The sequence below is a fragment of the Sus scrofa genome, chromosome 5, assembly GCF_054392235.1.
Source record: "Sus scrofa isolate SSC_HxYL_T2T_F1_AM1 chromosome 5, Sscrofa_HxYL_maternal_Yorkshire_Landrace_v2.0, whole genome shotgun sequence".
In the NCBI taxonomy this organism is placed as follows: Eukaryota; Metazoa; Chordata; class Mammalia; order Artiodactyla; family Suidae; genus Sus; species Sus scrofa.
Genome location: NC_139387.1, coordinates 55170287 through 55196720, shown reverse-complemented (window position 1 = coordinate 55196720; position 26434 = coordinate 55170287). Strand labels below are relative to the sequence as shown.

Below are 26434 nucleotides of genomic sequence, written 5' to 3'. Positions count from 1 at the left end.
AGCAAGGTTGGGGATCAAACCTGCATCCTCATGGAGTCTATGTTGGGTCCTTAACCTGCTGAGCCACAATGGAAAAACCCTGTTTTCTGTTCTTTGAATAGTGGGCATCTTAATGATTGTGAGATGGTACGTCATTGTGGTTGTAATTTGCATTTCTCTTTGCATTAGTGATGTTTTCATATGCTTGTTGGCCATTTGTATATCTTAATTGGAGAATTGTCTACTCAAGTCCTTTGACTTTTTTTTTTTTTTTTTTTTTTTTTTTTTTTCCTGGCTGTGCTGAGGCATGCAGAAGTTCCCAGGCCAGGGATCGAACTTGAGCCACAGCAGTGACAACGCTGGATCCTTAATGGCTAGGCTACCAGGGAACTCCCCTTTGTCTATGTTTTAATATGGTTATTTGCTGTTGTCGAATTTTCCTATGTATTCTGGATATTAATTCCTCATCAGATATACAATTTGTAAATATTTTCTTCCATTCCACAGATTTTCTTTTTACTCTGCTGATTGTTTTCTTTGATATGCAGACATTTTAAAGTTTATTGTAGTCTCAGTTCATCTCTTTTTGCTTTTGTTGTGTATACTTGTGCTGAAGCTTTTCCTCTACATTATCTTCTAAGAGGTTAATAGTTTTAGATCTTGCATGGAAGTTTTTAATTCATTTTGAGTTAATTTTTGTATATGGTATAAGGCAAGGGTCCATGTTCATTCTTCCTCTTCTTCTTCTTTTTTTTTTTTCTTTTTAACTTTTTAGGGCTGCACCTGCACCAAGTGGAAGTTCCTAGGCTAGGGGTCAAATCAGAGCTACAGCTGCCAGCCTACGCCACTGCCAAGGCAATATAGGTTCTAAGCTGCATCTGTGACCTACACCACAGCTCACAGCAATGCTGGATTTGTTTCTGCTGCACCACAATAGGAACTCCCCATATTCATTTTCTTTTGTATGTGGATATTCATTTTTCACAGAACCATTTGTTAAAGAGACTGTCCTTTCCCCATTGTGTAGTCTCGGCACCCTTGTCAAAAATCCAAAATTCATTTGGTCATACACACAAAAAAATTATTTTACAAAGTAAAAAAAATACAACTTGTATTTCTAGGAAAGATGGTGTAGATGTATATTTTTCTAGTCCTCCCACTATGTACAATTAAAACTCCTGGATATTATATATAAAACACATAAGCAGAATCTGAAAGGAGGTAATAAAAAGGCAGACTTACTAGAACTTGGAAGCCAAGGACCAGTGTGGTGGTAAGTGTCTTGGGTTTTCTTTTTGCTTTGTATATCCTGGACTTGGAGCTGAAAACCTGGCAACCCAGAAATACCAATGAGCATTGATAAAAACCCCAAAGCAAAAACCCCAAATTGATATACAGATTTAACATAACTCATATAACAATTTCTATATAAGAATTCTTGTAGATTTGTATAAGATTCTTCAAAAATTTACATGGAAAGGCAAAGAACTAAGAATAGTTAAAACAATTTTGAAAAAGAAGAAAGTGGGAGGAATCAGTCCACCTAATTTCAAGATTTATGATATACCTGTAGTAACCAAGACTCTCTGGAGGGATAAATATATAGGTCAGTGGGACAGAATAGGGGACCTAGGAGTTCCCACTGTGGCTCAATGGGATCAGTGGTATCTTGGGAGAACTGGGACACAGGTTAGATCCCTGGCCCAGCACAGTGGATTAAGGTTGTTACAGCTGTGGCACAGATTGCAACTTCGGTTTGGATCTGATGCCTGGCCTGGGAACTCCATATGCTACAGGGTAGGGAAAAAAAGAAAAAAAGGGAGTAGGGGACCTAGAAATTGCCTCAATCATACAAATATGCTCAATTTATTTTTGGCAAAGGTGCAAAAGCAATTCAATTAAGGGAAAATAACTTTCTCAACAAGTGGTGATAGGGCAATTGGATAGCCATAGACCGAAAAAAAAAAAAAGTCTTGATCTAAGTCTTACACCTTATACCAAAATTAACTCATGAAAGTCCACAACAGTAACAGTAACAGTTTCCATGAGGACATGGGTTTGATCCTTGACCCCTCTCAGTGGGTTAAGCCTCCAGTATTGCCATGAGCTGTGTATAGGTGCAGATGTGGTTCGGATCTGGCATTTCGGTGTCTGTAGTAGAGGCCGGCAGCTGTAGCTCTGATCCAACTCCTAGTCTGGGAACTTTCATATGCTGCAGATGCAGCCTTAAAAAGAAAAGGAAAAAAAAAAAAAAGCCACAAAGTTAAATGCCAAATGTAAAGCAACATCGAACTTCGCCAAATTACAATTTTTGCTCTGTGAAAGACCTTGTTAAGAGAATAAAAATACAAGTTGTAGAATGTGAGAAAATATTTGTAAAATATTTTCCAAACAGGAATAATATCTAAAATATATAGAGAAACCTAAAAATTAAACAGTAAAAAACTAAACACCCCCCAAATATATGAAGAGGCAGCTTACTGACTAGAATACACAGATAATCAACATGCACATGAAGAAATATTCAACATGATTTGCCATTATGGGAAAGCCAATTAAAGCCCAAATGGCATATCATTATATGCCTACCAGAATGACTAAAATAAAAAAACCCATAAAACGCCAACTACTGGAGGATATTCTGGGAAATTGGATCACTTGTACATTGTTTTTGTAACGTAAAGTGGTATTATCACCCTGGAAAACAGTAAGGCAGTTTCTTAAAAAATTAAACATGCAATAACCATATGACCCAGACATTATACTTCTGGGCATTTATCCCAGAGGGGGAAAAAAAACTTCCTTTCACACAAAAATTTGTAGACAAATGTTTATAGTAGCTTTATTTGTAACAAAATCTGGAGGGAACTTAGATGTCTTTCCACAAGTGAATAAACAAACTGTGGTACAGCCACACCATGGAATACTACTCAGAAGTAAAAAAGTGCTGATATATACAACCTAGATAAATACCCAGAGAATTATGTCGGTGAAAAAAAAGCTTAATCCCCAAAAGTTCCTTACTCTGAGATTCTATTTATGTAACATTATTGAAATGAGAAAAATATAGATATGGAGAGAAGATTAGCAGTTGCCAAAGGTTATGGGGGTGGGAGAGGAATGGGTGTGGCTATAAAAGGGCAAACTGAAGGATGCTGTGATGATGGAAATAACCTGTATCTTGACCATATCAATATCAATAGTCTGGTTGTGATATTGTACTGTTTTTGAAAGATGAAACCTGGGTAAACAGGGTATGTGATCTCTGCATGATTTATTGCAACTGCATGTGAATCTACAATTATCTCCAAAAGCATAACATTAAAAAGTGAAAGTACTTCCCTTACCTTTCCTCAGTTTAGCTACCATTAAATGTTCTGGTGAGCTTTGTTCCAAATGGTATGTCAAGACCAAATGCAGATTTCAGATAAGGATTCCATGGTCTTTTAGATCATACCGATTGGTATGGAATGCTTACATTTTCCATTTAATAATACATCCCAGACAGCTTTCCAGCTCAGTACATCTCTCTCTCTCTCGTAATAACTATAGGATTATCCACTGCAGGGATGTAGAATTCCATTCCCCTGTTTCTACACATTTATGTTTATTATAGGTTGAATGATGCCATCCCTCCTCTTCTCCCCCGACCCCCTCAAAGATATGTTGAAGTCCCAAAGCTTAGTAACTCAGAATGTGACCTTATTTGTAAACAGGGTCTTTACAGAGGCAAACAAATTAAAATGAGGTCATTATGTCACTACACCAACATGACTGCTGTCCTTATAAGAAGAGGAAATTTGGACACCAAGATAGACATGAACAGAAGGAAGATGATATGAAGACATATATTCTCCATGTGAAAACAGCATGGCAGTGTAGCAGCTGTAAGCCAAGGAATGCCAAAAAATACCAGCAAATCACCAGAGGCTAGGAAGAGTCAAGGAAGGATCGATTCTCTTACAGTTTTCAGGGGAAGCTTGATCAGGCTGACATCTTGATTTCAGACTTCTGTGCAAAATACATTTTCATTTTTATTTTATTTTTTATTTTTAGTCTTTTCTAGGGCCACACCCATGGCATATGGAGCTGTCCAGACTAGGGGTCTAATCAGAGCTGTAGCCACCAGCCTATGCCAGAGCCACAGCAATGCCAGATCCGAGCCGCGTTTGCAACCTACACCACAGCTCACAGCAATGCCGGATCCTTAACCCACTGAGAGAGGCCAGGGATCGAAACCACAACCTCATGGTTCCTAGTCAGATTCATTTCCGCTGTGCCACGATGGGAACTCCATGAAATGGTCTTTAAAAATGTATTATTTCGGGAGTTCCCATTGTGGCGCAACAGAAACTAGGAACCATGAAGTTGTGGGTTCGATCCCTGGCCTCACTCAGTGGGTTAAGGATCCGGCATTGCTGTGAGCTGTGGTGTAGGTCACAGACGTGGCTCAGATCCTGCATTGCTGTGTCTGTGGCATAGGCCAGCAGCTGCTGTGTCTGTGGATTGAACCCTTAGCTTGGGAAACTCCATATGCCCCAGGTGGGGCCCTAAAAAAATAAATAAATAAAGGCCATTTGCTTTGTGGTACTTTGATACAGCAACCCTAGGAAATGAATACAACGCTGTTTCTTTATTTGCTATTACAAACTGCTACAATAAACATTCTTACTCACATATATTTACACCTTGTTATCATTTCTGTAGGGTGAATGCAATCATGAATCATTGTATATGCATATGATGCAATGTTAACATGTGTATTAGTCTTCTTGGGCTGACATAACAAAATACCATAGGAGTTCCCATCATGGCTCAGTGGTTAACGAACCCGACTAGCATCCACGAGGACGTGGGTTTGATCCCTGGCCTCACTCAGTGGGTTAAAGATCTGGCATTTCCCTGAACTGTGAGGTAGGTCACAGACATGTCTTGGATCCAGCGTTGCTGTGGCTCTGGCGTAGGCCGAGGCTACAGTTCCAATTGGACCCCTAGCCTGGGAACTTCCATATGCCTTGGGTGCAGCCCTAAAAAGACAAAAACTAAACAAAACAAAACAAAAACAAACAAAAAACCCACAAAACCCAAAATACCATAGATTGGGAGGCTTAATAGAATTTTGATTCTCACAGCTCTGGAGGCTGGAGAGCTCAAGATCAAGGTGCTGGCTAATTCAGTTCTGATGAGAGCCTATCACTCGCAGACAGCTGCCTACTTGCTGTGCCCTCACATGGGGGAGAGAGAGCGGTAACAAACTCTGGTGTATCTTCTTGTAAGGCCACGAATCCTATCAGATTAGGTCCCCTTCAGTATGACCTTATTTAATTCTAATGTCCCAAAGGTTCCATCTCCAAATATCATCACATTAGGGGTTAGGGCTTCAGCATAGGAATTTTCTTCCTTCCTTCCTTCCTTCCTTCCTTCCTTCCTTCCTTCCTTCCTTCCTTCCGTTCTTTTGTTCTTCCTCTCTCTCTTTCTTTCTTTCGGCCTGACCCTCAGCATGTGGAAGTTACTGGGCCAGGGATCAAACTCTTGTCACAGAGTGACCTGAGCCACAGCAATGACAACAACGGATCTATAAACCGCTGCACCATGAGAAATCTCTCAACATAGGAATTTGCAGGAAAACAATTCAGTCCATGGCATTTTGCCTCACCATGTCCTTACTGCACACCAAATACATTCATCATTCCAAAAGCCCTAAAAGTCTTAACTCATTCTAGCATCCACTCTAAAGTCTAAGGTCCAAGTTCTCATTTAAATATCTAAACTGGTGAGAATTGAAGTATAATTCATCTTGAGGCAAAAATCCCTCTCTGGGTATAAATCTGTGAAATCAGACAAGTCATTTGTTTCCAAAAAAAAAAACATAAAATAAAATAAATAAAATAATAAAATGGTGGGATGGATATAGGATAGACATTCCCATCCCAAAAGAGGGAAACAGGAAAGAAAGAGGGGATGATGCATCCCAAGCAAATTCAAAACCTAGTCAGACAAATTCCATTAAATCTTAAGGCTCCTCTTTGGCTGAATTCCCTCCTTCCAGACCCAAGGGACACGGTCCTGTCTTCTGGATCCACTAACAGGGTGGTCCCACCCCTAAGGCTCTCCTGGGCATGGTCTGCCCCTAAGGCTCCAGGTAGACCAACCCCGTGGCTTGTGGGGTGGCTCCACCTCTAAGGCTTTAGGCAGAGACCATCTGGCCAGCTGAAACCAAGGTGGTGGCTCCACCTTTGAAACTGAGAAGGCAGCCTGATGATCAGAGTCATCAAGAGTCCTTTTCTTTAAGAATAGTATATATTCATAGGTAAATAGCTCATGATATGGTTTTGTAGGATCAAGGAATTCCAACAGCCTTCCTTCATTCTGTCCCATTTTTTTTGTTTGTTTCCTTTAGCAGGCCTGTCAATAATCCCATCTCCATTCCTGGTTTTTGCTGAGATGGCTCATTAAATCCCTGAGTCACACTCATGATATTTTTATCTAATGGTTGTTCAGCCACACCCCACACCCCACACCCCATAGTGTTCTGTCTCAGCTTTCTCATTCTTTTGCAACATGGATAGACTGAAAACTTTCTAAATGTCTAAGTTCCTTTTTTTTTTTTTTTTTTTTTTAACAATTCCTTCTTCAATTCATTGCCTTCCTTTTGCATTTTTCTGTAAGCTGTCAGGGGGGAACCTGTTCCTTTGCTTAGAAATTTCCTTGGCTAAATATCCAATTTCTTTGCTTATAAATTCTTCCTTGCCACAACACATAAAACACAAGTCAGCCAAGTTCTTTGACACATTAAAACAAATGTCACTCTTCCTCCAGTTTCTGATAACTTATTCCTCATTCCTCCTGAGACCTCACCAGAATAGCTTTTCATATCCATATTTCTACCAGCATTCTGTTCATGATTATTTATGTATTCACTAAGAAGATGGAAGCTCTCTCCCCATCTCTCCTCTTTTCTTTCTGAGCTTTCATCAGAATCACCTTTGACATCCATATTTCTAGCATACACCTCTTCCAGCTTCTACCCCCTCCCCGGTTCCCAAGCTGTTTCTACATTTGCAGGTGTTTGTTACTGAAGTACCCCATTTCTTGGTGCCAAATCTGTATTCGTCAGCTTGGGCTGTCATAACAAAATACGACAGATTCGGAGGCTTAAATAACAGAATTAAACAATAGAAATATAATTCTCACAGTTCTGGAGGCTGGAAAATCCAAAGTCAAGGTACCAGCCAATTCTGTTCCTGGGGAGGGCCCTTTTCCTAGCTTGCAGATAGCTGCAGGTGGAAGAAGAGGCAACACAACACTCTCTGCCATCACTTTTTAAAGAATATTCATCCTATCAGATTAGGACCCCACCCTCATGACCTCATTTAACCACAGTCACTTTCAAAGGTCCCATCACCAAATACCATCACATTAGGGAATTGGGTTTCAACTTATGAATTTTGGTGGTACAAACTCAGTCTATAGCAGTATATATATGATACATAATACACTTTCAAATTACCCTGGTTGGTATTATTTTAATATGGGTAACAGGAGAAATGTTATCTCTTTTGGAATTGGGGCTGGAGCAGCAGTTTCCACACCCACTTCCTCACACTGCCTAGATATTTTAATCCCAATTATGTGTAAATGGGTGTTATTGTCTATCTGTTAACTTTGACACCTTAGAGAATCACCACCTCTTCTGGTATGCATCTTCTGGACAATAGCAGAGACAAGAAGCCCGAGTTGGTCATCTCTACCTCTAGCCTGGCCTTTCTATACCCTTTCTCCTGGCCCTCACAAGTGCCCCCTGGACCCCACCTCCCATTCCTTTCTTCTCTCTCCTCCCACACCTGTCAAAACTTGTTTTCTGAAAAAGACTTTAGGAACAACAATTTACACAATTTTAAGAATTTAACCAAATTGCCATTTCATCCACAAAATTTGCTTTCCAAGCTTGACATTTTAGGCCTTGATGAGCAGACAAAGGGAAAGTTTGGATAAATGAAGGACCAGTTGAGTTCTCTTAAAAATCAGAGGCAGGAGTTCCCGTCGTGGCTCGGTGGAAACGAGTCCGACTAGCATCCATGAGGACACAGGTTCTATCCCTGGCCTTGCCAGTGGGTTAAGGATCCAGCATTGCTGTGAGCCATGGTGTAGGTTGCAGACTCGGCTTGGATCCTGTGTGGCTGTGGTGTGATGTAGGCCAGTGGCTGCAGCTCTGATGGACCCCTAGCCTGGGAACCTCCATATGCCAAGGTGCTGCTCTAGGAAGATTAAAAAAAAAAAAAAAAAAAAAAAAAAAATCAGAGGCAGACACTCTCAAGTCCTAAAGTGGCCTGGTATTTCCTTCCCTCCTTCCATTTCTGAACCCCTAGGCTGTGTGAAACTGTGATGTGCTTATGGGATTGTCTGGTTGGTCTACAGGCACCTCTCTCAATGCAGCGAAAGAGCCCAAAAAGGAGAAGGAAGAAGACACTTCAACATGGAGAAGGTAAGAGAACAAGGGGCTGAGCAACTTACCAATTTAACTCAGCTCAGATTAAATCTTCATTCTCCTGTTGCCCTCTGGAAATATAGTAGGCAACACATGTGGCTTGTTGTGGAGAAAATTCTTGGAGGATGAGCTATGAAAAGATGTTGAAATTCATTCTCAGCTTCAAAGAAGGGCTCACATCTTTTCTTTCTTTTCCTCCCAGCCCAACCCCTCTCTTCTAAGGGTTTCTCATCTGCGTTTCTCTCCTGGTCCTGAGGTTTTTTCATCTGTTGTTGACAACATAAACTATGAATTTACTAGGGGTTTGGTTGAACTTTGGCGTAAAGCTAAAGCACAGCTGTTTCCTTTCTCTTGTGCTTTTCCTCCACCCCGTCATTTTTTCCTTTAAGTTTAGACATTTGCTATCTTTAAAATTTAGTCAATATCTGTATTTTACAACCCAAACTGGCTTTTAAAAACATCCGTCTCATTTTTCCTTATGAAAGAATGGACATGCCTGCAAGTTCCAGGACTCTAGCCACTCACTGATAAGTATTAAGAAAAATGATTGTTGGACTATATTGAATGGGAGTGTAGCTGTGGAATTTTTTTCTTTTCCCTGCACACATCTCAGGAAGGAAAATACAGAGACACCCTTTCGACGACACTCTTGAGAAGGACTCCTTAAATCCAGAATAACCCCAAACAAGTAAAAGCTTTGTGTTTAGCAGAGAGCGGATCTGGAGAAGAGCATGTTGAAAAAGACACAGTACACTGGGCTCTTCTGACAAAGAAATTCTGTGCTTTTAGTCTCTGTGCTTTTAGTGTCTCTAAAAGCTGAACTGTTTACTGAGGGAAGGGATGGTAGAAAATGTACCCGCTACAGGGTACATGTTTGAATCTCTAAATCTGACTTCAGTTTCTGAGGTGAATGACTTGTGTAAATAAAATTAAAATGACCTCAGGTTTCTGTATGCAATATTTTCCCCTCCTTACTTGCCCATGGTTGGCATTCCAGCTTGGGGAGTGCTTGTAAGTAAAGCACCAAGTGTGTAAATAGAGGGTAAATAGTTCCAGAATGGACTAGGGACTTTTTTTTATACACGCACATTCATCAATTCACAACATCTAGGTGGGAATCAATCTTCATTTGGGGAAGCAAAATACAATACAATTTTGACATTTTGCTCCTTTTTTTTTGGAAAGACATTAGTCCCATGGAACATTGGGAGTCTATTTACCACAGAATTCTCCTATTTTCATCCATTACAAAATGTCTAAGCTCTTTTTTGTTTGCTTTTTTTAGGGCAGCACCCACAGCATATGGAGATTCCTAGGCTAGAGGTTGAATCGGAGCTGTAGCTACTGGCTTTCACCCCAGCCACAGCAACGGTGGATCGGAGCTGCATCTGCAACCTACACCACAGCTCAAGGCACTGAGCGAGGCCAGGGATCGAACATGCATCCTTATGGGTACTAGTCAGATTTGTTTCCCCTGAGCCCGATGGGAACTCCAAAAATGTCTAACTTCTTGTCATTATTATTTTTTTCTCTCTCTTTTTTTTTTTCTTTTGGCCTTTTTTGGGCATATGGAGGTTCCCAGGCTAGGGGACAATTTGGAGCTGTAGCCGCCAGCCTATGCCACAGCCACAGCAACGTCACTTTCAAGCTGCATCTTCGATCTACACCACAGCTCACGGCAACGCTAGATCCTTAACCCACTCAGCGAGGCCAGGGATTAACCTGCGTCCTCATGGATACTAGTCAAATTTGTTTCCACTGAGCCATGGCAGGAGCTCCTTGTTATTATTTCTGATTCAAGCTGCCTAAAACTGAATTTATCACTCCTCTCTGGCCCTTCACTGAATTTGTTCATTTATTGAAGAAAAAACTGTGTGGTTTCTTCTAGGTATTGGGCTAGGTGCTAGGACTATAGCAGTGATGAGACAGTTAAGTCTCAGCCCTTATGGGGCTTCCATTCGAACAGGAGAGATCAGACAGTAAACAATACTTATCTTAAAAAAAATACTTATCTTAAATGACTGACTAGATTACTTCAATTGAAACAAATGCTATCAAGGAACTGCAGAGATATTATGTTTGAGTTTAACTGGAGGAGTATGTGCTAATCTGGGGCATCAGGAAAACTTCACTAAAGACGAAGCGTCCAAGCTGAGCACTAAAGATGATTAGACAGTTGCTGATGGAAGTGCTGTGTGTCCAGGGGAATCAATAGCTGTGGAAGGTGAGAGTGGGGAAGCATGTGTTAATGAAATTGAACAAAAGTCGGGGTTTCTGGAATAGAGGATGAAGGGGGAGTCATGTAAAATTTAGTCTGGTGAAGTGGGCTTGGAGGATGAAGGCTTTAGAGCCATGGAGGAGATTTTCAATTTTATTCTAAGAGTAGTGGAGATGGGGAGTTCCCGTCATGGCTCAGTGGTTAACAAATCCAACTAGGAACCATGAGGTTGTGGGTTTGTTCCTGGCCTCGCTCAGTGGGTTAAGGATCTGGCGTTGCCATGAGCTGTGGTGTAGGTCATAGACGAGGCTCGGATCCTGCAATGCTGTGGCTGTGGTGTAGGCCGGCAGCTACAGCTCCAATTAGACCCCTAGCCTGGGAACCTCCATATGCCACGGGTGCGGCCCTAGAAAAGACAAAAAGACAAAAGACAAAAAAAAAAAAAAAAAAAAAAAAAAAAAAAAGAGGAATCTAGTTTTAATAGAATTTCCGTCATTTGTAATCAGAGTCCAGACCAACACTGCAGGTAAGAGTAGATGCAGGGAGACCAATTCAGCAGCTTGTTGTCGTGGTATAGGTGAGAGGTGATGACTGAACTAGGGTGGTCATAATAGAGATGGAGAGAATCTATCACACTTGAAATCTGTTTAGGAGATACAATTGGCAGAATTGGGTAGGTTAGATACAGGGGTGAAGGGAAAAGGGAAGTGTCAAAAACACTGGTTGGTTCTCTGCCTTGTGTATGAGGATGCCATTCACTGAAATAGGAAGCACCCAAGGAAGAACAGTTTCAGGCTAGTGGTGAAAGGTGGTCTTTAGCTCAATTTTGCTCATGTCGAGTTTTAAAAACATACCTGTTTTTTTTTTTTTTTTTCTTTTGGGGCCAAATCTGTGGCCTATGGAAGTTCCTAGGCTACGGGTTGAATTGGAGCTGCAGCTGCTGGCCTACCCTACAGCCATTGAAACACTGGACCCTTAACCTACGAGTGAGGCCAGGAATCGAACCCACATCCTCAGAGGGACAACTTCGGGCCCTGGACCTGCTGAGCCACGATGGGAACTTCAAGATAAATGTCTGTTAATGGCACTATCATTCTGGTAATTGCCGAGCCTTAAGACTATTACCTTCTTTGACCTACCTCTCAATATCATTTCTGAAAGTCCAGAAGACCTTAAAACCTACAAAACAAACAAACAAACAAACAAACAAACAGTTGTATTGAAGCATACTTGACTCCCAAATTGTATACATCATATGTATATATTAGAATGAGTTGTGAGAAATGCTCATATTCCATTAACCATTGACACAAGATATAGAATGTGTCCATCATTCAAGAGCTTCCTTTGTGCTCCTCCTAAATCTATCACCTGCCCCTCAACCCTTTGGCCCAGGCAAACATCAATCTACTTTTTATCACTGTGGATTAACTTTGCCTTTCTTAAAGTCTTTCATATAGATGGAACCAGAGAGTATGTATTCTTTTATGTCGGGATCCTCTTATTTAGCATAACGTTTTTGAGATTCACCCATTTTATTCTGAATTATTCCATCGTATGGGTATACCATGTTTTGCTGATTCACTCTCCTGTTAATATTTGAATTGTTTCTAATTTGGGGGCTTTTAGAAATAAAACCGCAAAATACTTCCTAGGCACAGTTCTTTGTGTGGACATAGTTTTTATTTTTCTTGAGTAAATACCTAGGAGTTGGACTGCTGGGTCATATGGTAAGAGTATGTTTGTCTAACTTTATAAAAAATTGCCAACTGTTTCCCAAATAGCTGTACTTCCAGCAATGTATGAGAGATCCAGTTACTTCCACATTCTTGCCCATACTTGATATTGTTATTCTTTCTAATTTTAGCTATCCTGTTGCATGTGTAGTGGTATCTCATTATAGTTTAGTTGGCATTTTCCTGCTGACTAATGATGTTGAGCATGTTGCTATTTTTTAATTTGTTATTACTAAATGAGGCACCTATTTGCAATTTGTATATATACTTTGGAGAAGTATCCAAATAGTTTATTTTTAAAAAACACCTTTTTATCTTGAAATAATTATAAGCATATAGGAAGCTGCAAAATAGTATAAGGACTCTTGATGTATACTTTGCCCAGTTTTTCATTGGTGACATGTTCTGTTGCTTGTAGTATGGTATCAACACCAGGAAATTTACATTGGTATTATTGTTAACAGATGTTATTCCATTGTTATCTTTGATAAAACCTGAATTTTTTTTTTTTTTTTTTTTTAAGGGCTGCACCCACAGCATATGGAGGTTCCCAGGCTAGGGGTCTAATCGGAGCTACAGCTGCTGGCCTATGCCACAGCTACAGCAATGCCAGATCTGAGCCTCGTTTGTGACCTACACCACAACTCATGGCAACTCTGGATCCTTAATCCACTGAGAGAGGTCAGGGAGATCGAACCCGAAACCTCATGATTCCTATTGGATTCATTTCTACTGTTCCACGATGGGAACGCCTGCATTTTTTTTCTTTTTTTGTACATGGATGTGTTTGTGTGTGAGTAGTTCTGTGTGATTTTATCCTATGCAAGGATTTGAGCAATCACTACCACAATCAAGATACAGAACAATTCTGTCAACACAGGGCTCTCATGCACAGCTGATCACATATCCCATTTCATCCTTTCTGCCTGTCCTATAGCTATAATGTTTGTTTTCTATCTCTAAAATTTTGTCACTTTGAGAATATCATATAAATAAATCATCTAGGATGCAGCCTTTTGAGATTAGTTTTTACGCTCAGATTAACTCAGATTGTTGTATCTATTGCTAGTTTGTTCCTTTTTATTGCTGCATGGTATTCCATAGTATGTATGATGGATGTAGCAGAGTTTTAACATTCACTCATTGAAAGGTATTTGGGGGGTTTATTTTTGGTTATTTATAAAGCTGCTGTGAACATTCATATACACAACATCGATTTTATTTCTTTTGGATAAATGCCCAAGAGTGCAATTTCTGGGTGGTAAGTACATGTTTAATTCCACAAGAAGATGCCAAACTATTTTCCAGAATGGTAATACCATTTTCCATTCCTGCCAGCAATGTCTAAGAAATAATTTCTCTGCATTTTTGCCAGTATTTGGTATTGTTGCCTTTTTTTTAAGTTTTAGCTGGTTTAACAGGTATATAGTAATATTGTCCATATTTTTAATTGACTTGTTTATCTTATTGACTTAAAAGTGTTCTTTATATATCCTTAATGTATATCTTTTATGAGATACATGTTTTTCAAACACTTCTCCCAGTTTGTGGTTTGCCTATTTTTTTTCTTTTTTTTTAAGGCCATGCCTGTGGCATATGGAAGTTCCTGGGCTAGGGGTCAAATCAGAGCTGCAGCTGCTGGCCTACCCACAGCATCAGCAACTTGGGATCTGAGCCACATCTGTGACCTACAGCTTGTGACAATGCTGGATCCTTAACTCACTGAGTAAGGCTGGGGATCGAACCTGCATCCTCATGGATACTAGTTGGATTCTTAACCAACTGAGCCACAACAGGAACTCCTATTTTCTTTTCTTTCTTTTCTTCTTTTTTGCTTTTCTAGGCCACACCCTTGGCATATGGAAGTTGCTAGGCTAGGGGTTGAATCAGAGCTGCAGCTGCTGGCCTACACCACAGCCACAGCAATGGGAGATCTAAGCCGCGTCTGCAACCTACACTACACCTCAGGGCAATGCCAGATCCTTAACCCACAGGGCGAGGCCAGGGATCGAACCCACGCCCTCATGGATACTAGTCAGGTTCATTCCCAAAATGGGAACTCCTATTTTCCTAATAGCTTTTAAAAAGCAAAGTTCTTTAATTTTGATAAAGTCCAACTTATCAATTTTAAAATTCTTTTTTTCCATGATTTTTCTGTTATATCTAAGAACTCTTTGCTTAACCCACAGTCAAATGATAGTCTCCTATTTTTATGATCATATAATCTTTGCTTTTATCTCTAGGTCTAGGATCCATTTTGAATTTATTTTTGATATATGCTATGAAGTAAGGGTTGAGGTTTGTATTTTTTTCATGTGGATATCCAGTTGTTTCAATGCTATTTGTTAAAGAGATTATCCTTTCCATATAGAACTACCTTAGAAACTGTCAAAAATTGACTCTATTTGTATATTTATGTTCTGTTCCCTTGATCTGTATGTTTCTTCTTATTCTGGCACCATATTATTTGGATTACTCTAGCTTTATAGTATGTCTTAAAATCATGTAGAATAAGCACTTCAACTTTGCTGGTTTGTTTCAAAATTGTTTTGGTCTCTCTAATTCCTTTGCATTTCTACATAAATCAGGTAGGTTTTGATTAAGATTGCATTAAATCTTCAGATCAATTTGGGGAGACTTGACAAACCTCATCAATGTTGTGTCTTCCAACCCATGAACATGATATGTTTGTTTAGATCTTCTTTAATACTTCTAAACAATGTTTTGCAATTTTCATAGGTCTTTCATAATCTTTGTTAAATTGATTCCTAAGTAGTTCATATTTCTTAATGCTATTGAAAATATTAAAAAAATTTTAGGTTCTAAATTGCTTATTGCTAATATAGAGTAGTTTATATTTTACATGTATTCTGTGACATTACTAACTCCTTTATCAGTTTAAGTAGATTTTTTTTTCTTTTAGATTTCTTAAATTTTTCTGCATAGATAATCATGTTGTTTACAAAGAAAGACAATTCTCTTTATCTGTTCCTATCTGTAGAGTTTTCGTTTCTTTTTGCTTTCCTGATTAGGACATTTTAGTACAATGTTTTTTTTTTTATTGTTATTTCCCCAAAACAATTTTTTTCTACTGTACGCATGGTGACCCATTTACACATACATGTGTACATTCTTTTTTTCTCCCATTATCATGCTCTGTCATAAGTGACTAGACATAGTTCTCAGTGCTACACAGCAGGATCTCATTGCTAATTCATTCCAAAAGCAATAGTTTGCATCCATTAAAACTAAGCTCTGAATCCATCCCACTCCCTCCCCCTCCCCCAGGCAACCACAAGTCTATTCTCCGAGTCCATGGTTTTCTTTTCTGTGGAAAGGTTCATTTGTGTTGCATATTAGATTCCAGATATAAGTGTTATCATATGGTATTTGTCTTTCTCGTTCTGACTTAACTTCACTCAGTTTGAGAGTCTCTAGTTTCATCCATGTTGCTGCAAATGGCATTATTTTGTTCTTTTTTATGGCTGAGTAGTATTCCATTGTGTATATATACCACATCTTCCTAATCCAATCCCCCTGGCTGGGGGAATATCTACAGATTTTTGAAATTCTTGTGTAAGGAAAATTTGTCATTTTTTTCCCCATCGAGAGTATATTTGTTCTTCACAGACAACCAAAGGTGCCCTGAATGGCTTTGGTATGATATTTTAGATTACATTTAAATCATAGAAATTTAAAAAATTCAGAACCTTCCCTCCTATCCTATAGAATTTAGTGTCTCTCTGGCTGAAATTTGGTGAACCAGATCTCCCACGATGGTATATATGGTTCCCCTCAGCTTATCAGATATTTACCGAGTAGCTATTATGTGCTGGGGATGATGCTTAGCCTGAGAATATGATGGTAAAAAGTCCTGTATTCAAAGAATTATAGTTCAGTGGGTCAAGCAAAAGTGTAAAGTTAGAAGATGTGGGTTGAGTCCTGCCTTATCACTTACTCTGACCTCAGGCAGGTTGGTTAAAAATTCTTTGATCTTCAGCTTCCCCATTTGTCAAAAGAATATAATGATGATAATAATAATAATAGTAATAACATCTAGTTATAATATAATAATTAGCTATAATTAGTTATAACTAATATAATAATAATAGTAATAATATCTAGGATTGTTGTAGTAACTAAATAAAATAGTATTTGTGAGAAAAAAGGTTGTTTTTATATTCCTGCACAAATGCTAGTTATTATTGTTCTCATCAACAACAATAAGCAAGATAGGCAGGAATAGATGTCATTATCTCCAACTTTTATAGCTTTGGCATAATGATTAAGTACCTTGTGCAGAGTCTAGAGCTAGTTATGTGTGCTGCTCACTTCAGAATACAGGCCTTTGCATTCTGCTATTTCCACCTTACTGCACTGCAAGAATCTTATGCATTCCTATTTTTAAGGGCAGCCTGTCTATTTTTTAAAATTATTCTGTAACATATCTAAAAAACCCTAATGTGGGATTTAAAAAAAAACCCTTCTGTTTTGCATTTATCTTGGCAGCCTGGAAAAACATATTTTTCTGTGCATGTTTGGAAATGGATGATAGTTTTTGATTCTTATCAAATCCTCTAGGCTTTCTTTGGGATACTTTCAGAGATTATCTTTGGGATTCAGGAAAGCATAATGTCATTTTATTTTTTCAATTCCTCAGGGTGTTAGGACTTCTGAATCTTATTTTCCAGTCTGCCCTTTCATTGTAGCTATTACTTTTTATATCTAATATTCATAATTCATTTTGTGGAAGACGAGATTTCATTTTATGCCAATAAATATGTATGACTATTGGAAGAGGAAAAAAATGCCTGAGCTGTGAGTGCTAGCAAGAATGATATGGCACAGTCTGGAAAAATAGAATGTAGATTGTCACTGTGCCCCTCTGTAGAAACCACATGCTTGGGAAGAAAATGGGAATCATCTTCTGCTGAATTTCATCACAGAAATACCTTCAAAAATATATTGGGAAAAGATAATTAAAGTAAGAGGACACAGTTTATTTTATTTGTAAAATTATAATCCTTTATGGGATATCTGGGTAAATAGACTTCAAAGTTTTAGCTTTGTTCAAGATCCCTCAACACATTGGGTGGCTTGAAAAAGTTATTTATTCATTCATTCATTCATTCATTTATTTATTTATTTTTGCTTTTTAGGGCTGCACTCACAGCATATGGAGGTTCCCAGGCTAGGCTGGGGATTGAATCGGAGCTGCAGCCGCCGGCCTACACCACAGCCACAGCAAGACCAGATCTGAGCTGTGTCTGTCACCTGTACCAGGTGCTCAGGGCAATGCTGGATCCCCGGCCCACTCCGTGAGGCCAGGGATTGAACCCATGTCCTCATGGATACTAGTCAGGTTCATTTTCTCTGAGTCACCATTGGAACTCCTAAAAAAGTAATTTACATCCACCGTCTGAAAATGAGGATAATCATAGTTCATAATACTGTACTTGGTACTTTGGAGTTAATTATATTAATGGCTAGTGTTTATTATTATATGATTACCATGTGCCAGACCATTACTAAGCACTTACTTAGCTATTATCTCATTTATTTTCTCCATACTTTGGGTTGTAAGTATAATTATTGCTTCTATTTTATAAATTAAAAAAACTGTAGTAGAAAATGTTCAGTGGATTACAATCATCTGTTTACATATTGGCCTTTTCCTCTGGACCCGAATTTATGAGGGTAGGGATTGAACCCTTGTACTATTCATTTCCTGTGCTTAGCATAGACTCTGGTTCATAGGCAGCCAATAAATATGACTTAATCTGAGCTTCAGGGAGCCATTGCATAAGATGAATTGAGGTGTGCAAAGATGAACTGAAGAAAGAGACTATTTCAGTTGCTTATGCAAAATTAAAAAGGACATATTTGGATAAATAAAGTAGAAAAAGAAATATAAGAAAACACGAAAAGATAAAAAGTAAGTGATACAAGATTTTAAGTAGAGGCAGCGTGATAAGCTCTCTCTAAAAGAGATGATTAGGACTATGTTAAAGGCATTAAAGAACCTTACAGGCCTACCTCCTGGTGAAGATGCTGTGAAGGTTGTTGAAATGTGTACAAAGAATTTAGATGAGTATGTAAACTTAGTTGCTAAAGTAGTGGCAGGGTCTGAGAAGTCTGATTCCAATTTTGCAAGAAGCTCTACAGTGGGTAAAATGCTATCAATTAGTGTTGCATATTACAGAGAAATCATTTGTGAAAGGAGACCCCCATCAATGTGGCAAATATCATTCCTGTCTTATTTCAAGATGTTGCCACAGCTAGAAGACCTAAATAGACCTTTCTCCAAAGAAGACATACGTATGGCCAGTAGGCAAATGAAAAAATGCTCAACATCACTAAAATATTAGAGAAATGCAAATCAAAACTACAAAGAGGTGCCACCTCATACGAGTCAGAATGGCCATCATTAATAATTTTACAAATAATAATGCTGGAGAGGGTGTGGAGAAAAGGGAATCCTCCTACACTGTTGGTGGGAATGTAAAGTGGTACAACCACTATGGAAAACAGTATGGAGGTTCCTCAGAAAAATAAATGTAGAACTACCATATGACTGAGCAATCCCACTCCTGGACATATATCTGGACAAAATATTCATTCAAAAAATACACTCACCCCTATGTTAATTGCAGCACTATTCACAATAGCCAAGACATGGAAAAAACCCAAATGTCCATTGACAGATGAATGAATGAGGATGTGGTAATATACAGTGGAATAATACTCAGCCATGAAAAAGAATAAAACAATGCCATTTGCAGCAATATGGATGGAACTAGAGATTCTCATACTGAGTGAATTAAGTCAGAAAGAGAAAGACAAGTGCCATATGATGTCAGCTACCTGTGGAATCTAAAATATGGCACAAATGAACCTATCTACAAAACAGAAACAGACTCACAGACATAGAGAACAGTCTTGTGTTTGCCAAGGGGGAGGGAGGAGTAGATGTAAACTATTACATTTAGAATGTATAAGCAATGAGGCCCTACTTTATAGCACAGGGAAGTATATCCAGTCCCTTGGATAGACTATGATGGAAGATAATATAGGGAAGGGAATATATGTACTTCCTGGGTCACTTTGCTGTACAGCAGAAATTGGTACAATGTTGTAAATCAACTATAATTATAATAAAAAAGAAATTGCCAAAATATTTTCCATGGCTGCTTTAATTTTTTGCATTACTTATTCCTGCAGTGGCACAACAGGATCAGCAGCATATTTGGAATTCTGGGAAGCAGGTTCCATTCCTGGCCTGGCACAGTGCATTAAGGATCTGGTATTGCTGCTGCTTTGGCTAAGGTCAAGACTGGGGCTCAGACTGGATCCCTAGCCCAGGAACACCATATGCTGTGGGGTGGCCAAAATCCTTTGCATTACCACTAGTGATATATGAGAAGTCTGATTGTTTCACATCCTTGTTGGCAGTAGATCTTGTTAGTTTTTTTTATTCTTAAGTTGTAACCATTTTTGTAGGTGTGTTATTACATTGTGGTTTTAATCTGCACTAAAGACTAGTGAAGATAAGCTTTTTTTTTTTTTTTTTGGTCTTTTTAGGGCTGTATCCGTGGCATATTGAAGTTCCCAGGCTAGGGCTCCAATTGGAGCTGTAGCTTCTGGCATATGCCACAGCCACAGCAAGCCAGATTCCAGCTGTGTCTGCAAACTACATCTTAGTTCACAGCAACACCCGATCCTTAACCCACTGAGTGAGGCCAGGGATCAAAACCACATCCTCATGAATACTAGTTGGGTTTGTTACTGCTGAGCCACAAAAGGAACACCAGGATAAGCATCTTTTCATGTGCTAATTTCCACCTGTATATCGTCTTTGATAAAGTGTTTGTTCAAATCTTTCATTCATTTTTAAATTGGCTTCTTCATTTTATTATTGACGATTTTAAGAGTTTTTTTTTTTTTTCTTTCAATACTGATTCCTTTGTTGGGTCTGTGATTTGTGAATATTTTGTACTAGCTTAACTTATTAATTTTTTTTCTTTTTATAGCTGCACCCATGGTATATGGATCTTCCCGGGCTAGGGGTTGAATTGGAGCTACAGCATACAAGGGCAACACCGGATCTGAGCCAAATCTGTGAACTACATTGCAGCTTGTGGCAACATGGTATCCTTAACCCACTTAGCAGTGCTAGGGATTGAAACTGCATCCTCACAGAGACTACATTGGGTCCTTAACCTGCTGAGCCACAATGGGAACACCATTAATATATTAGTTTTGATGAAGTCTAATTTATTGATTTTTTTCTTATGGATGTCCTTTTGGTGTCATATTTAAGAACTCTTTGCCTAATGCAAGTTTATGAAGGCTTTCTCATGTTTTATTCTAAAAGTTTTATAGTTTTAGGTTTTAACTTTGGAAATTTTTGTATAAGGTATAGGGTTTATGTTAAGATACTTTTCTTTTTTTCAATCTGGATGTCTAATTGTTTCAAAACCATTTGTTGAAAAGACTGTCTTTCTACACTGAGTTGCCTTTACACTTTTGCTCACATTAGTGTGGTCAACTTCTGGGGTTTCTATTTTCTCCCATTGATGTATGTGTTTATTGCTTTGTAATATGTCTTTATATTCTGTATAATTTACACTGTATACTGTGTGCTTTATAATACTCTAACTTTACAATACGTCTTAAAATTGGGTAATGTGAATCCTCCATTATTCATTAAAAAATTGTTCTGGATATTCGAATTCCTTTGATTTTCCATAAATTTTAGAATCAGTTTGTCAATCTCTACGAAAAAATCTTGCTGGACAGTAGCTGGAATTATATTAAATCTATGGATAAATTTGAGGAGAATTGGCATGTTAAACTTATTATTTCAATCCATGGACATAGTGTGTATCTCCATTTTATTAGGTTTTCTTTGATTTATTTATAAGTATTCTTACTCTTATTATTTCTCTTCTGTGTAGAAGACTTTATTTGGCACTTTTTTAGAGCAGATCTGCTGATGATATATTCTCTCAGTCATTCTTCATCTGAGAATATCTTTATTTTGCCTATATTCCTGAAAGATATTTTAACTGGATACAGAATCCTGGGTTGAAAGCTATTTTCTTTTTTTCTTTTTTTTGTCTTTTGTTGTTGTTGTTGTTATTGTTGTTGTTGTTGCTATTTCTTGGGCCGCTCCCATGGCATATGGAGGTTCCCAGGCTAGGGGTCGAATCAGAGCTGTAGCCACCCGCCTACGCCAGAGCCACAGCAATGCGGGATCCGAGCCGCGTCTGCAACCTACACCACAGCTCACGGCAATGCCAGATCGTTAACCTACTGAGCAAGGGCAGGGACCGAACCTGCAACCTCATGGTTCCTAGTCGGATTCGTTAACCACTGCGCCACGATGGGAACTCCTGAAAGCTATTTTCTTTCAGCATTTAAAAAATGTTTCATTGCCTTCTGGCTCTCACGGTTTTTAATGACAAGTCATAGATATTTGAATTATCATCCCCCTAAATATAAGGTATCGATATGCTTTCAGGATATTTTCTTTGTCTTTTGTTTTTAGCAGTTTGACTCTGGTACTATATAGGTATGGATTTTTTTTAAGTTTATTCTATTTGAGGTTCACTGAGCTTCTTGAATCTGCAAGTTTGTCTTTTACCAAATTTGGGCATTTTTAAATGCCCAAAATAAATAACTGATTTATTTCTTCAATTATTTTTCTACATGATTCTTTCTTTTCTCCTTTTAAGACTCCAAAGATGCGAAGGTTAGAACTTTTGATATTGTTCCATAGGTCCTTTAAGATCTTCTTACACAAAAACTTTAAAAATCCCTATTGTTCAGTTTGGATTTTTTAGTGATACCTTGATGTTGTTAGTGAGCCCAACCAGTGAGTTTTTAATTTTAGTCATTGTATTTTTCCAATTCTAATCTTTTCTTTTGGTTCTTTTTTGTATCTTCTATTTCTCTCCTGAGACTTCCTATCTTTCATTTGTTTCAAGAGTTTTCACATTTACTTATTAGAGAATGACTTTAATAACTATTTAAAAGTCTTGGTCTAATGTCAACATCTATGTTCTTGGCTGTTGATTGTCTTTTCCCTTGAGAAATATCAAGATTTGTTGATATTTATGTGTTGAATAATTCTAAATTTTATTCTGGACATTTTGAATATTATGTTATGAAATGTTAGGTCTTGTTTAAGTCCGGTGGAGAATGTTGGTGTGTTCATTTGTGTGGTAGGTAATTGAACAGTTTAGGTTTAGCTTGCAAGTTCTTACCCCGCCTCCTTTTGGCCGATTCCAACATCAGATCAGTTTTCAAAGCCTTTGCTGTGCTTCTTGGGTCTATCTCATGTGTGTAACACTCAGTGACCAGTCTGGGGCTTGGACAATGGTCCATCTTGTAGATCAGTTCCCAATGCCTTCCATATGTTGTTTAGGGTCAGGTCCAGGCACGCAGAATTTAGAGATGAACCCAGAAATTCATATATAGTTTTAAGATATTATTTTATGGCACTTCCAGAAAATCTCTTTATGATTTCCTCCAAGGAAATCTTTCCTGCTCCCAGGTATGCATTTCCTGGTCTTCCAACTAGAAAGCCAGGACTTCAGTTTCCCTGGTCTGTTATGTACTCCCCACAACTATGTCTGCTACCAGGACCAAGTACTGAGAGATCAGAGAGGAAAGAACAGTGGAGATTCCTCTCACACTCTTGGATCAACGGTTCCTCTGGTCAGAGAGAAGGGATGCCTTCCCTCTGAGTTTTAGACATTTGTTCTGCTATTGTTGCCTCTGTGTCACTCTAGGATTGCTCAGGAACTGGGACAAGAGAGGAAAAGAAAAGCCCAGAGGAGTTCTTATTGTGGCTCAGCAGGTTAAGAACCCGACTAGTATCCGTGAGGATGAGGGTTCGATCCCTGGCCTCACTCAGTGGGTTAAGGATTTGGCGTTACTGCAACCTATAGTTTAGGTCGTATATGTGGCTTGGATCTGGCATTGCTGTGGCTGAGGCATGGGCTTCAGCTGCAGAGCTCGATTTGACCCCTAGCCTGGGAACTTCCACGTGCTGTGGGTGTGGCCCTAACAAAAAAGACAAAAGTGAAAACAAAAAAAAGACACATACACACACACAAAAAGCCCAGAGGATTTCCCTCAATCTTTTTCGATCCATAATAGGCCATTTTTCTGCTCCTCAGACAAGAAAAAGAGGACTTTTTTGGGAGCCCTTCCATCTGCTCTGGCATACATTTCTGGATTTCAGGTTGCCTTTGAATCCAGGGTGGGAGAAACTCACCCCCAGTTTAGTGGTTATCAGCTATCTATTTGTCTTCCCCAAGATGCCTGCTGCTATTTCCCTTCCAAAAGCCTCAGGTAACAGCTCCATCCATCCTCTCCAATGAGTCAAGTTGCATTCAGTGGGAGAGACAGCATGGGGTATGCTATTTCCATCTCATTTGGAACTTCATTCTCCTTTGCTGTTAAACACTTCAATTTAATACTTCTTAAGATGAAGTTTGAATAGGGTTACAAGGTTATAAGGAACACTCTAGACTAGTGCTATTCTATAGAACATTTTGTGATGATGGAATGTTCAATTCTGCACTGTATATGGTAGCCATTTGAAATGTGGCTGGTGCAACTGAAAAAATTCAAGGGGTATAGTTTGAAGGTCAGTTTCCAGAGAAACCCTATACTACCATTTCCTGAAGAGTTTTTTCATACCCTGGTTTCCTGAAATACTCTGAGAAAAAAAAAAAAAAGAGTTCCATGGTCAGGTAAATTAGGGATCATTCTATAAAGCATACATTGTGAACTACAGAATTATATGCTGCCATTCCAAGATTTTTTAGTATTTTTTCATTTGTCCTAGTGCTAGGCATAGGTGAAATTGTTATTTAATTATTCTGTGAGTCCATCCAAAACTTATCTACATAGATGACTTCGCAAAGGTGACTTACTGAACAACACAGCCAAATCAATGGCAATGATTGAGATTTACACTTGAGCCAATTCCTCTGACCCCCAAAACTGAGGTATATCTAGTATATCAGAAATGGCAATGGAGAAAATGGTATTGAAGTTCAGATTGCCTCATGAGGTTTGTCTACAGGGTGATGAAGGCAAGAGGTCTTCAAAGATATTTTTTAGTATTTGGATTCCATTTTAGCAACGCAGATACAGGAAATATTTAGCATTCACAGAATGTGGTCATCTCAATCTTTCTAAGGGAATTAATATTAATATTAATGGCCCTTGTCAATGCACAGCATAGCTATCTGAGGATGTGTTTCTTTCTATTTAAATAAATGAAATCGCAGAATGGAATAGTAGGCTAATGCCTTAGTGAAAAGTCATATAGAGCATCAGAGCAAATACTCTCATGCAAACATAGTTATCACAAAAGGGTCTAAATGTCTCTCAAAATCACACACATAATTAATTACTAAAGAGAACATAGGATGGTTGGAAATTTTAAGGAAAGGAGACTAGGAGCAGAGAGAAAGGAGAACAATTTGCAGACAAAGAGCTCTTGAGCCAGAGACTAGAGCCAGCAATTGGCTGGTTTGAATTAGAGGGGAGTGAGCTGTGTACGTTGTCTTCATTCTCTTCCTTCAGCTGAAGTTCCTTTGGGAAGCTCTTTGCTGAGCTTGGGTTGGAGAAATTTCATTCTTGTAACTGTAACTGTTGTTTTGACTGGCTCACCCCAGCAGTTGAGAGCTGTTGTTTGAAGAATTCTCAAGCAAGGGGATTTTGCCTAGATGATGAGCTCAGAATTCAGATAAGATCTTGAAAGCGGTAACAGGAGTCATTATTGTTGTCTGAAGCTATAATTCTTGAAGGTAATTGGGTATAAAAGCAGAAGTATTTTGGAGATTGATTTCATCCTCAATAAAAGTAGATTTTACTTTCTTTTAAAGTACGTAGTGGAAGTTGTGACCCAGAAATGCCCCTGCAAGACATTACAGATGGCAATTTTCATGTGCGGTTTGGCATACGTTCAGGAAAGCCACAGGGGAAAATTGGCTTTGAGACGCTTGTGCTCTAAGGTATATGCTGTGTCTTGCCAAATATAACATTCAGTTACCAACTGGAAGTGTAAAAGTTCATAGTTTCATGAAAATCTTAGCAATGAGTTTAACAGGCCTGCTTAACTATGTTTCATTTTTGCAGTCTTCACTACCTACATACTTTACCACTAGAGGGCATTGTTGGCAGTGATATCAAGAGAAAGTAAAACAAAGAAATTTGTCTATTTTTTTCAAGATTTTTTTCATTTCAGCCAGTAAATAACAATAATATACATTCGAAGTATACTTTATTCGCTATATTATTCTTCTATTATTGCATTCCAAATACTTAACTTCTAGCCTTTTAATGGTTGCATTAATTAAGTGATATATTTTTTAAACCTTTTTTTTTGTTTGTTTGTTTTTTTGTGTGTCTTTTTAGGGTTGCTCACCTGGCATGTGGAGGTTCCCAGGCTAGGGGTCTAATTAGAGCTGCAGCTTCCAGCCTATGCTGCAGCCACAGCAACGCCAGATCCAATCCACGTCTGTGACCTACACCACAGCTCAGGGCAACGCCGGATCCTTAATCCACTGAGGGAGGCCAGGCATCGAACCTGTGTCCTCATGGATACTTGTCAGATACATTTCCACCGAGACAAGATGGGAACTCCTGGTGCATTAATTTAATAAAAGATAAATTAACTTAATAAAAGATAAATCATGGAGTTCTTGTTGTGGCTCAGTGGGCTAAGAATCTGACTAGTATACATGAAGATGCAGGTTTGATCCTTGGCCTTAGTCAGTGGGTTAAGGATCTAGCACTGCTGCAAGCTGTGGCATAGGTCGCAGATACCACTCAGATCTGGTGTTGCTGTGGCTATGGCATAGGCCGGCAGCTGCAGCTCTGATTTGATCCCTAGCCTGGGGAATTTCCATATGCCACAGGTGCGGCCATAAAAAAGAAAAAGAAAAATAAATAAAAGATAAATCATAAAATTTCTTTCAGGTTTCTAAG

General features: G+C 38.7%; 1 protein-coding gene across 1 annotated transcript in view; it reads right to left on the bottom strand.

Moving 5' to 3' along the window:
• Positions 1 to 26434, bottom strand: part of LMNTD1 (lamin tail domain containing 1) — a 293921-nt gene that overhangs the window by 24377 nt on the left and 243110 nt on the right. The window contains 3 exon segments of the mRNA XM_084956549.1: positions 1222 to 1308; positions 8494 to 8597; positions 11825 to 11864. Coding sequence (XP_084812675.1) covers positions 8521 to 8597; positions 11825 to 11864 — 117 coding nt within the window. The 3' untranslated portion in view covers positions 1222 to 1308; positions 8494 to 8520.